We start from the raw sequence: 13,584 nt of genomic DNA, 5'->3' as shown, positions 1-13,584 counted from the left end.
AGAGACAGGGAGTGTAGTTCCGTTCCCGTGTGTGAAGACCTGGACCGAGGCCTGCTGGTCCAGATCTGCCGATCCGACCGATTTCACACTAACTGGGCACCGACCACACTCCCCTCAGGTCCTCATCGGCGATACATGTTTAACATGTTGATATGCTGTACACTTATATCGCCTCTGTCGGGGTGGAAACCTCATTATCTCAAAAACGGTTATTTCCAGGATTCTAATTCAAAATGAGCAAAAGGGCAGATATACAACAAGCTTGAAACGTGCCGCCTCGCTTCGAGCGTGTAGATCTGCGACTTGCGCTACTTTTGCGTGACGCTGTAGTACGATCAAGCGGGGTGTTAATTTTACAAAAAAGATATTATGGAGATAATAGGTTTCTGCCCGACAGCAACAATATGGTGTAAGGATGGGGCTCTTGGACAGACAGATAGAAGACTGTGATAATTAAAGGACTACTCACTCGGATTCTGACTCGTTGCCTCCGTTGACCGTGGGAGACTTGAGGTGCATTGCCAGGCCGCCGTTGGTCTCGCGGTACACGGGGCCCGTGGTGGTGGTCTGCGCCGGGGGGCCAGGGACCTGCGCGGGTCTGGGGGCCACGGGGGGCTTGACGCAGTTGACGGAGGAGGGCGGGGGAGCGGGCGGGGGCGACGAGGAGGTGGTGTTGTTCTTGGGCGCGGGAGGGGAGGTGATGGTAGGGGTAGGAGGGTTGTAGTCGCTCAGCTTCTCCCTCAGGCGGTTCTTCATGTTCTTGTCGGTCAGCGGGGGAGGGTAGCTTATCTTGTTCTTTAAAATACCTGAAGAACAGGAAATATAGTATTATTATTAAAGATGGAGTGCCACATTTTTTGTATTTGTGTCTATGAGGTGACGGTACTTCATTAGACACCCTGGAGTCGTTTTTATGTGCAATGGTGTATTAACTTTGTATTTAGGGTTTCTTCCTGGAGGCTGAACCCTTCAAACGGGCCAATGAAATAAACAGTAATATAGTGACATCACACTACCAGCCCCTCCCCTAACCCCTCCCCCTTTATCATACAACTACAGCTGTGGGTGCGGCTTCAGTTCGGGTGGATCACCACCCATCACCACCCACCAGGCATGCTTAATGAACTGGTGGGCGTGTCCACATAAAAGCATGATTTTAACAAATACTGTACACTTTTTGGAAAAAGTTCTTCCTCCTTATATTATAATAATACCTGATGATCATGTTTTAGGTTGGAACATAACAATCATAAAACAGGTGTTCATTTTGAAGATTCCCCAAACGTGTAGACATCATGAACTATTATTTCCGGCAATAATTTTAAAAATCCAATGCAAAACTCCCACTGACTTTTGTCAAGAGAACCAGGACGGTGCGTAATTGACTGCAATAATTGATTGACGTCATCAAAAAGGTCAAATAATAGCCGATATATCAGCCAAAGCGATACATCGGCCGAGCTATACCAGCTGTGGGTTTCCTCTGCATTATAGTGAAGTGATTAATTCAACTAAAATGGAAGGCAGGTGGTTATTATTGAGGATAACAGACTATCTCACCCTTCCTGTGCTCTGGCTGCTGGTTGGTGTTGCTGTTGGCTTGGGCAGGGGGCGCTGTTTCCTCCCTCTCTCTGTCCGCCACATGGTTGAGCTCTACGTTCACCTTCGTCTCCACCTTTAACCTGTCTCCTGGCTCCTCACTGTCACTGGCTGTGGTTGGCTCCGTCGGCGGCCAGTAAGGCTTCACGTGATTGGCCACTGCCTCCACCGGATTACCTTTATCTTAAAATGGTAAAGCACACACACGATTCCACACGACACACATGCGATTAGCATGTTTTTACAACGCCACTGACTGAACGCATGATTTTACTGTTACAATAAAACCATTACTGTGCAATACGTGTTGTTATACACATATTTGACTCTCATGACTGAGACACCAGTGGTCCTTGAGGGGGTTTATAGAGATTGATTAAAAGCATGCTAATCGAGAGATGATTTTCCCATCAGGCAGGGCCGGATTAACCCCCATGAGTGCCCCTGTGCAGATCATTTTTAATGTACCCTCTCAAGAGTCAATTTATTATTAAACACTTCATTTACAAGAAGTCTACACAATTAGAGAAATGTAGAATAATTGTTATTTTGATCAACGTTTGCCTGTTATCTCTCCTATATGCTACGGAATTGTGGACAAAATCTTATCCAACGACGACAAAATATGAAAAGTTTGGGGATGATGGTCAGCGGCTCAAAAGCCGAACAAATAATGGACCTTGATATGAAAAAGCTTGAAAACCACTGTATTAGCCCATTTAGACCTGAGGACGATTCTACAAATGTCTTCTAAATCCTGACAGTTTTCTATGTCAGTCGTTCTCATACATTTTTATGTCAAGGACCCCCAGAAATTCATGTAATCGGCCGCCGGCCGCCATCTGAAAATATGTTGTTCCAGGGACCTCACCAGAAGCAAAGATTTGAGTTAAAAACGTTCGCTCCGATTCAAAAATAGCAGAGTGCCGCGCTACGAGCTTGTAGGTCTGCTATTTTTCAATAGCTAAAGTATAACGTAATGCTTAAAACACCAAAAAGGGGTTCCCGATCCCCAAAATGGCGTTAAAGACATGTACCTTTGGGCGTGCTGTGGACAGGCTGTCTCTCGTTGTTCCACTGGGGTTTGATGTCCAGGTGGTCGTCCTCGCTGTCGGAGGAGTGCGACGACGCGTACGACGAGCTGTGTTCGTCCACCGACAACTCACTGTCCGAGTCGGAGTCTGACAAAGACACACATTCATGTGGTTAGCAGAACATAGAGCAGAGTTTCTACGGTATATGTGTAATGCGTATATGGCACAGCAGCGGCGTGTGTGTGTGTGCGACCAGCATATAACCAGCATCTCACAAAATACAACTCAGTTCGTGTCTCACCGTCTCCCTTGGTGCCGTTTCTGTGGAACAGAGGACCGTCCAGGTCGGTATGTCCCTTGGCTGTCCCCGAAGACACACTGGGCTTCTGTCCCGAGTCCTCCCTGAACAGGACGAGGAGACATGGACAGACAAACAGGGTTAAGACAGACAAGGAAAGAGAAAAGAAGAAAGGGAAAGAGAAAAGAATGAGAGAGCCACACGATGGGATGGGATGGGAGAGGAGAGGAGAGGAGAGGAGAGGAGAGGAGAGGAGAGGAGAGGAGAGGAGAGGAGAGGAGAGGAGAGGAGAGGAGAGGAGAGGAGAGGAGAGGAGAGGAGAGGAGAGGAGAGGAGAGGAGAGGAGAGGAGAGGAGAGGAGAGGAATAAGCATCAGAGTGAAATGAACATGTTTTTTTGTGACAGCTGCCATAAAAAACACCAGAAGATGGTGCTGTTTGACAGCATTAAAAAAGGTGTCAAACATTGGAAGCTGCACCACTGAGCTGTTTATCATCTCTGTTCAGGAAGACATTTGAATCTGGAGGCTACCCCACTCCTTATTATTTTTCATGAAGTAGAACTTCCTTTCCCATCATGCACTAGCGTAGCCTGTGTTGAGGCGTTCACCTGGAGGATAATCCATGTGTGTGTGTGTGTGTGTGTGTGTGTGTGTGTGTGTGTGTGTGTGTGTGTGTGTGTGTGTGTGTGTGTGCGTGTGCGTGTGTGTGTGTGTGTGTGCGCGCGCTTGCTTTAACATTTCTCAATCTCTCTGTTACGTAATCCATCAATACAGCATGTCATATATCCCCGAGGGGGGGGGGGGGGTATCTCTCTCTGACTTGTTGACCCCAGTTTCAGCTCCTATTACGCGGCAATGACAGCTTTACGGCTTCAGAAGTGCGATTCTGTACAAACTGATTTAACAGCGTTCATCCGCAGTGAAAACAACGTTGTCTGTTCTTCCATGTCTGTCACCGTTGAACATGAGCAATGTGTTGAACGTGACCCCGCTGTAAAGTTCGGACGGAGCCCGCCTACTTGAATCTGAATAATGTGCCCTGCCAGGAGCTTTTGCTGCCTTGAAGCGCCATACAGTATGACATACAGTATATTCAGTCATAAAAATGTCCTGTAAACATAATGAAGAGGTTATCACAAACACATGCTGTATGATGTGGTGGGGAGAGGTGCTGTTGTCTTTTGCATGGAGGCCATGGAGGCATATCCTGCATGCAGACGTTGACGTGCATTCTGGAGCAACATGCGAGTGCAGAAAGAGCAACCGAAATACTAAACCCAAAAGAAAGAGATCTTTCTATCAATTACTCCCCACCCCACCCCCCACACCCACAAAGCCTTGAATTCATTGAGACTTTTTTTGTGAGCCAATAATCCAATAATTGAGGTATAATATGAACTCCAAAACAACTTTCACAGTCTACTGATTTTAAGTTTTAAATATGGCTCATCAATATTGGCCTCATATTAACCTCAAGTATTGCATTGGATTATTGGCTCAGGAATGCGACAAACACAAAATAAATCTCCTTTAAATATTTCAAGGCTGAAATATTCATGGGGTGAGTCATTTAAGAATGTTTTGGGGTTATGTTATAATACAAATGAAATGCCCAGGCGGTGGCGTAACCGTCTGGGCACCCGACTGGTAATCCAGTCGCAGTGTGCCGCGGGTTCGACTCCCGAGCCCCGACACGGCCTTTACTGCATGTCTTAATTCCCCCCATCTCTCTCCCGTTTCCTGTCAGCCTACTGTCTGTCCCTTCAAAAAACCAATAAAAGGCGTAAGCCGCAAAAACATATCTAATAATACAAATGAAGTGAGAAAAAGCAGGGTGTGTGTGTGTGTGTGTGTCAGACATACATCACCAGAAGGACAAATCACAGAGCAATATGACCCACACAACTGAAAAAGGGTGTAAACAAAGCCCACAGCCATCCATGAATTGACTAATATGCACCACAGCAAAAAAAAGTGACCACTGCTCACAAACACACACACACACACAGTCACACACGCACACACACACACACACACACACACACACACACACACACACACACGCGCTTGCAAAGACTGTGTGTAACCAGCTTTGCCATGCAGTCAGTGTGTTAGCTGGCTTAGCGATCTTAAGAAACAGTCCGCACTCACAAAATATTTCTTTATTTACCGAAGAAGCAGTCTGCGATAAATAAAGAAACATTGAACAATTATTTTGTGAGTGCGGACTGTTTCTTAAGACCTTGATTCCTTAAACTACTTGTCAATAGAGCTCAGGACTTCAGTCCTACAGTATTTAGTATTTAGTATTAGCTAGCTAGCGAGCCATGCGGTCGGTGGGTTAGTAGCAGTGTTGTTTTTGGCAGCAAATTTTGATTTTAGTTTTAGTCATAGTCTCTTGAATAGTGTTCATTTAGTCACATTTTAGTCACTTTGCTGGAATGTCTTAGTGTTAGTCTAGTTTTAGTCGACTAAATCTACAGTTGATTTAGTCGACTAAAATGTATTTTGTCGGGCCTTGATGCCGTCGTAATGACTGTTTTTACATTTGCTGAAAACAGCCGATCTACAAGCTCACAACGCGTGACGTGTTGTAAGCTTGTAGATCGGCTATTTTCAGGATGCAACCAAGTGTAAGATGACATACTGAATCTCTTGTCCACTACTCCCTTCCTAACATTTTACTCGTTTTGTTTTTACTCGTTTGTTGACGAAATTGTCAGTATATTTAGTCATAGTTTTAGTCATCGTAGCATAGTTTTCATTTAGTTTCCATTTCGTTTACTTTTCGTCAGTGAAAAAAGGTAGTCGACGAAAAAATTTCGTCTTAGTTTTGGTCGACCAAAACAACACTGGGTTAGCAGCAGCGAGCCATGCGGTGTTTGTATACCTGAGTGTGTAAGCCAGGTAGCTGCTCTTGGCTGACCTGAGTGTGCTGTCCAGGGACACGGTGGACTCGCCGATCGCAGAGCGATACAGCGGGCCGTCCTCCATGTACGTGTTGTTGCAATTCAGAGAGCGCTGCGTCGTGCATGAGAGGGAGAGAGAGACAAAGAGAGAGAGAGAGAGAGAGAGTCAATTTAAATCTCTTCTGGAATAAAAGGTGAAATCATTGTAGGATATCTACTTGTCTTTTTTGCATATAATCCAGTTGTTCTCAATCATGCAAGATTTGTGTTGTTCCGTCCGTCACTCTATCTTCAACCACTTAACCGGAGTCGACTCACAGGGGCTCCAGAAAAATGTCATTTTTTATTAGCCAAGCCAAGGAGCTCTATCGTATTTCATATGCCTGCCTGCGTGTGTGCGTGTGTGTGAGTGTGCGTGCGTGCGTCCTCACAGTGAGCAGAGAAGCCCTGGTAGCGCTGGAATCCTCGGGGACGGTCTTCTTCCCTGTGAAGACATTCTTCAAGTTCTTCCTCACCTCTTTATTGAAGACGATATGGAAGAAAAAGATGAACACTCCCTGTGAGGAGAGAGAGAGAGAGAGAGAGAGAGAGAGACAGACACAGAGTGAGACAGAGACATAGAGAGAGAGAGAGATTTCAACTCACATCTACTGTCAGAGAAAACAAATGCAGAATTCTGTCAGAGACTATTTATCCAGTAGCCAAACTAGACACGTAACGAGCTTGAAATGGGAAAATAGTGGCAGCCGTAACAAACGAAACACAAACGGAGCATTTACCTGCAGACAGCTGAAGATGGCAAACAGGTAGTGGAAGGTCATGACATCACTGTTGACCGCCATCAAGCCCAGCAGACAGGTGGTGCTGATGAGCAACAGCAGGAGGAACGCCATGCGCAGCGCAGGACTGCAAGCACCCACAAACGCACGCACAGACAGAACATTACATAAGTTACAGTGACTAGATTTACATTAGATTTACCAACATGACTGACTGACTGACTGAGTACATGTACATGACTGCATCACTTTAGCCCCCCGAGCCCGGGAGCTCGTGGGCTTTTTCCCTGGTCCCCTGCTGTGTAATTCTCTCCCCGGCCAATGTCCAACTCCCCCCATCCCGGATGATCTATTGAGAGTCAACCCTCGATCCAACCTTTTGTCCGGGACCGCCGGGGCCGGCACGTGGCCCCCCGGCGTGTCCCTGACGTTAAACTCTTTTTTTACTGCCATTGGATTTTTTTTCATTTCATTTCATATCAAAGCAGGGAATCATAGCTTCAAAATGACATATTGGTTGTTCAGTTTGACCCACCAGTTTTGGAGATATGGCTTATAGAGTGATGTCTTGCAGAAAACAGCGAGTTGAGAAAACAGGCTTGAAAGGTTCACTTCTGTGGTCTCTAACATTACAATAGCTACATATTTAAGCATTTATTTCATATTTACATGTCAATTTCAGTTTTGACACATATTTCAGACATGCTCTAGTATGTGAAGAGTCTGCCTGTGCTATTAACTCATTTTGGGGAAAAAAAAGAAAAAAAAAGGTTTTCTCCTCTGGTGAAAAGCTGGAATGTGCGCGATGGCAGTCTCTCAGTCAAATCTGGTTATATTATTTAGTCTAGGTGAGTGTTTGTGTGTGTAACAGACAGTGTGCAGGTGAGTAGTCTCTCAACTCTTCCCCAATCTTTGAATGCTTCAGAAAGTCTGTAATGGAACAGCTAACTGTCAACTGTTCATGACAATAGATTTGAAAATATCTTTTTGACTATCCAATACTGCCATGTAGCAAGCTGGACATTCCTCGACTTGTTTCACAGTAGTAGTTTATTTACACGGCTGCAAAGGCAAAGCAGTAGTTGACACCGTGTACACCAAAGTGCTTTTGGTGTACAGGGTGTGAAGCCTAATTTGTGCTCCCGCCACGGGCCAAAAACAGCAGAGAATAGCAGACCTACAACGGATGCGACGCATTGCGTGCTTGCCTTGTAGGTCTTCAATTGTTGCGCGATTAAGTAAAAAAATAAAGCGTGCTTCAAGCGGGTGCATTTGAAAATTGCGGTTGAGCCAACAGTCTGTCCCAATGCGAAGAGCAGGTGGAGTGACTCACATGGCTCCTGACTTCTCGAAGGCCTTCTGTCTGCGACCACACGAAGCTTTAGCAGCCAACACGAAGATGACGATGTTCACCTGTGCAAAGATACAAGAGAAACATCTCAAGAAAGCGTTGTTTTTGTATGAAAGTCTGATAACCAATGAAAGGTATTAAATCTGCACTATGAAGTGCTCACATTTTTATAATTATAATACGTTTGTATTGCAAAAATATTGACTACTCCCCCAAAGTATTATGACAGGCACTTACCAGGACAACTACAGAAATGGGTCCCGCAAAACTCCAAATGAGTGTGTCATGTACAGACAGCCAACAGAAGTCTGGGTTACCATAACCCTGAGGATCCAGACCCACTGCTAGACCTGTACGCACACACGCACGCACACGCACACGCACACGCACACGCACACACACACACACACACACACACACACACACACACACACACACACACGCGCGCGCGCGCACACACACACACACACACACAAAACATTAGTATCAGCATAAAAAGTGATAAAACCAGTTTGGATGATGATCTATTTGAGAAATGAAGACATGAACACATGTACGGTTACGAGTGAAATTAACACTTACAGTAGGATGTTGTATAGTGTACTATACTGTACATTTGACTGAAAAGTTGCAGTGCGCTATGAATACAGCACATGCTGTACTTAGCTATTCATTTACCTTACTATTTACTTGTATACTTTCATTCTTTGGTTTTCATTTCTTGCTATGATGATAAAGAGGGAGTGCCGTGATTTTTGTATTTATTTTCCCAGTTTTTCATGTGTTTATGAGGTGACAGTACTTCATTAGACCCCTTGGTGTGGTTCTTATGTGCAATGATGTCTTCCCTTTGTATTTAGGGTTTCTTCCTGGAGGGTGAAACCTTGCCAATGAAAGAAAACTGTGATATACTGTAGTGACATCATAATATCATCCCCTCCCCTAACCCATTCCCCTTTATCATACCCCCCTTTGGGGGCAAATGGAAGGCGGGGCTTTTCAGAGTAAAATCTGCCTCATCTGCTGGTACTCTAGCACCATTATTTTGAAGAATTCCCCAGCAAAAAAAGTGTTAATGCACTGGTGGGCTTGTCCACATAAATACTGTACATTTTATTGGAAACAAATCGTCCTCCTTATATAATAATAATAATAATACCTGATGATCATGTTTAAGGGTGGAAAAGAATCACTGCCATTGGATTTTTTTGAATTTTCATTTTTTCATGTCATATGAAAGCAGGGAATCATAGCTTCAAATTTACATATTGGTTGATCAGTTTGGCCCACCAGTTTTGGAGATATGGCTTATAGAGTAATGTCTTGCAGAAAGCGAGTTGAGAAAACAGGCTTGAAAGGTTCACTTCTGTGGACTCTAACCTATTACACCTAGCTACATGTTTGGGCATTTATTTCATATTTACATGTCGATTTCAGCTCTGACACTTATTTCAGACATGCTCTAGTATGTGACGAGTCTGCCTGTGCTATTAAATCATTTAAAAAAAAAAAGTTTTTCTCCTCTGGTGAAAAGCTGTAATTTGCGACAACAACAACAACAACAACGATATGAGATATAATGAATACAATATTGAATCTTGAACAAACTACCTTCCATTCCCTCTCTCTCTCTCCCTTTCGGGGTTTGAGGGCGTGCCAGACAGCCTTCAGGACTCGTTAACCAGAGGGAAACTATTTTATCTGTCTCACTTCTCTCTCTCTCTCTCTCTCTCTCTCTCTCTCTCTCTCTGTGTGTGTCTGTCTCGCTCTCGCTCTCTCTGTTTCTTTCTGTTCATGTCTATGTCCCTCTCTCTCTCTCTCTCTCTCTGTGTCGCTCTCTCCTCATTCTCTCGACCAGTCATTCATCACTGTCACTCCTTCATCTCATTTTATTTTCCGTCTCATTTGTCTCTCTGTACCCTCTGTCTGTCTGTCTGTCTGTCTGTCTGTCTGTCTGTCTGTCTGTCTGTCTGTCTGTCTGTCTGTCTGTCTGTCTGTCTGTCTGTCTGTCTGTCTGCCTGTCTGTCTGTCTACAATGTTTCTACACAGTTCTAAATCCTGAGTGCTCACTTCCCTCTATCTCCTTCACTCTCTCAGAGTTTGTGCGAACGGTCTGAGTTGGACTGGGATCTCTCCCTGCCGTGTTCCCACGAGGATCAGAGCTTCTTCAGCACAAACGAGTAGCAGCATGAACACGCTGCCATTTTGCAAGTGTGAGTGCACGTGTGTGCGTGCGTGCGTGCGTGCGTGCACGTCCGTCTCACCAGTGATAATAGCCGGTATGCCCCAGCCCATGGCGTAGTAGAACCTCATGTGTCCGTGGTTGATGTTCCGGAGCTCGGTGAGCATGCGGTAGATGTGGAGGCCCTCCACGAACGTCCAGGCAAACGTGCACATGTAGAAATAATGCAGCAGGATGGCTATCACCGTGCACACGAACTGGGGAGAGAGACACACAGGGAGACATACAGAGAGAGAGAGAGAGAGAGGATGTGTGTGTCAATATGTGGTTTATCCGGATGGAACAGTAGATTTATCCGGAGTTGGTTTTCAATCCTTTACCTCATTATTTCTCTTCATCCTGTCACCACCCTGTTAATTGCTCTCCTAATCGCTCAGGTGTTTAGCCATCCATCCATCCCTCCCTCCCTCCCCTCTAACCCGCCATCTCTCCTCCTGTCAGTTCGTCCATGCCCCCCCGACCAGCCAAAATCTATTTAGCAATTTGCAATGTATTGTATTTGTAGCTCAATATCTGCCCAAATCGTTTGTTCCTTCTCTTAAACCCCCCCGGCCTAGAGGAATGTACCACCAGTAGAGTTTACACGTCTGTCTGATGGGAGATCATAGGGGAGGGAGAGAGAGAGAGAGAGAGAGAGAGAGAGAGAGAGAGAGAGAGAGAGAGAGAGAGAGAGATCTACAGACAGTCTCATAAATCAACCAAGATATGGCCGTGGGCTCAATCTGACAGCATTCCATAGCTCTTATACACACACACACACACACACACACACACACACACACACACACACACACACACACACACAGCTGCGTACATATCCAATTTAGACGCATTCAATTCATGCTCTCTCTCTCTGTGTGTGTAAAGGTGATACAGTAGAGCACTTCACTGCCTCTCATCTCGTGTTCTGAACACAGACTATAGTGATAGTTACTGTTCACAGCCCACAGTGAGTCACTGGCTGAGTCACAGCCCAATGCAGTCACAACAGCCACACAGGCTCTATTTAACGTTGCTATAGGTATAGGTAAGTCACTGTGCTGTTTGTTTGATGTGAAACCGCGGTATTACTGTAATGAAGCCGTTGATCTGAACGTTAACCACTTAAAGGACCACTTTACAACGTATCTTCATATCATTTGTCGTCATTAATGTTCACGATAAAACCTTTTTTTTTCTACTCTGCCTGTGTCTGATAGGAAGGCTGTGGGCAGTTCAGAAACCCGTCTTCCAGTGACATCACAACTGTAACCACACATGCTTGCTTTCTAGTAGAGGAAATAAAAACAGCCTCCAACCGACTGCTGGCTAACTGACAATGTAGGCTAGTAGTGACTGGCGGATGACATTAATACGCTACTATTATGTTTGCTGTAGCTACTGTGGTATTCATGTGGTCTCCAAAGTACAGTAGCCCGCTTGGTAAACAAAGGGTTGACACAGGCAGGCTTTCCAGAGTCAAGTCAGAGCACATTTCACATGTTGCAAGACCAGGATAGTTTTCAAGCCGTTTTCTCTTTCCGATATTAACCACTTGATGCCATTTTTCAAAAGCAGACTCATGTGGATCACATGGGACCAGTGTGGCTCTCAGACTTCATGTGACCAGCCTGCAATGTCAGGTCAGTGTGATACAGTATGTATGGTTTCTGCATGATCACAGACAGCCCCGTTGTCTTCCATTATAGAATTTGAGTTCAATTGAATATTTAAAACAAATATTAGTGGACTTATCATGCAGTACTTACTGGCAGTTTGTACAATACATTTTGCACTGATTGGTCCAGCGGTATATTAATGACACAGTTAAATCCCCTCATTCTGTACAATTTATAGCTGCTATTTTGGCTACTTTTGAATTTCTTTTGAAAGGTTTCGCCAATAATGACAAATTGCCAAATTCAAGTCACACGCTTAGAGCCCAATATGTACTTCTGCTGTCTCATTTGGTTTTCAAGTGTCGTCTCATGACTCCATCTGTAACCTGCAATTATGTCAAGGACATTATCTCGTCTCACAAAGAGGATTTACCTTCAATTTAACGGATTAATTATATTTTCTGTAGTGCGGGAGATGGAAAACGAAGACATTATTGGTAAAAGACGAACGCCCTGAGGCCAGCTCTGCTGACATAATACCAGTCACAGCATGTCTCCATGTGTGTGTGTGTGTGTGTGTGTGTGTGTGTGTGTGTGTTAAAACTGCAACTTTAATGTCCTGTGTGCATGTGCATGTGTGTGTGCGTGTGTGTTTGTGTTTGTGTGACAAAACATTTGAACTGAAATAAATATAAAAACAATGCTTTACAAAAAAATAAAAATATATACAGTAACTAACTGAAACGGTATTGTTTACAAAAATAACTACAATGAACTCAAAATCACAGAGAAAATAATTCACAAGTTCACAAACCACCATTTTGCACATTCATTTAGAGTAGTTTGTTTATCTAATTGCAGTCTAGGTGTTAATCACTTTCAACCTGTTTACGAAACACCATAGGCTCACAATGTGTCTCTTCGCGATTTAAAATAAATATTGAAATAATGTGGAGCTAGTCCAGTCGCTGGCGATGGGAGCAGCCAAACTACAGTATATGCAGACTGTTGGGTTATGCCCTCAGTATCCTGTTGGCGTGTGGTGTAGTGTGTGTGAGTGTGTGCGCAAGCGATCGCGCATGTTCGCGTGCGCATGTGTGTGTGCGACAACCTGGTCACTTACTACCAGATGTGGAACCGTTGCCAACCACAACCATGAAAGGTTGATGTTTACATTGTTTCAACTAAGCGTGGTGTGCTGCTAACAACACAACCTGGATTCGACTACAACTATGGAGATGATGTCCCTCCCGCTCATAAAACGCTGTGTACTGTGTGTGTACAGTATATCTGTGTGTTCTGTCGTTGTCCGGCCATGTGTGCGTAAGACAAGTCTAGCCATAGTCTACTCTGCAGGGCTGTAACCATGATGACAGATCCCATAGCCCGAACTCCAAATCTCCGGAGTTTACACAAAAACGCCAATAGCTTACACTTTGGGAAAGTGAAAAAGGGGCTTCCTCACTGTCTGCACTCTGCATATGATTATGACAATGGTCAATGGGCGTGTGCAAGTTCAGAACAATTGCTCAACCCACCGATGAGAGAAATGCGGATTAGACTGACGGACAGACAGAGGTTTCCTTCACGTAAAAAGACGATGGGAAATACTAACAATTTTAACGACACAAAAGTCAAACAAAAAGTTCAGGGTCTGCGGCCATCTACGTATTAAGTTGACGGTGCGTGACATGAGGAGAATTAAACTCCAGGTTGGATGAGAGTGATGGGGTTTGGCATCTTGCACATTCCTCCCCCGTCACCATCATTAGC

General features: G+C 44.7%; 1 protein-coding gene across 4 annotated transcripts in view; it reads right to left on the bottom strand.

Annotated features, from left to right (window-relative positions):
• The window catches only part of celsr1a (cadherin EGF LAG seven-pass G-type receptor 1a), a 128,056-nt gene that overhangs the window by 3,126 nt on the left and 111,346 nt on the right, over nt 1-13,584 (bottom strand). For 3 of the 4 annotated variants that reach the window (XM_083757698.1, XM_083757697.1, XM_083757700.1), the window contains 10 exons: nt 10,236-10,410; nt 8,209-8,321; nt 7,954-8,033; nt 6,621-6,747; nt 6,273-6,398; nt 5,823-5,953; nt 2,935-3,035; nt 2,637-2,780; nt 1,561-1,782; nt 470-806 (listed from right to left, as the gene is read on the bottom strand). In XM_083757698.1, the coding sequence (XP_083613824.1) occupies nt 470-806; nt 1,561-1,782; nt 2,637-2,780; nt 2,935-3,035; nt 5,823-5,953; nt 6,273-6,398; nt 6,621-6,747; nt 7,954-8,033; nt 8,209-8,321; nt 10,236-10,410 (1,556 nt within the window). The remainder of the gene's footprint in view (nt 1-469; nt 807-1,560; nt 1,783-2,636; nt 2,781-2,934; nt 3,036-5,822; nt 5,954-6,272; nt 6,399-6,620; nt 6,748-7,953; nt 8,034-8,208; nt 8,322-10,235; nt 10,411-13,584) is intronic. The other variant, XM_083757699.1, reaches the window with a different exon arrangement.

Source organism: Protomyctophum parallelum, assembly GCF_964188405.1.
Source record: "Protomyctophum parallelum genome assembly, chromosome: 22".
In the NCBI taxonomy this organism is placed as follows: Eukaryota; Metazoa; Chordata; class Actinopteri; order Myctophiformes; family Myctophidae; genus Protomyctophum; species Protomyctophum parallelum.
This window is presented reverse-complemented; position numbering and strand designations above follow the sequence as displayed.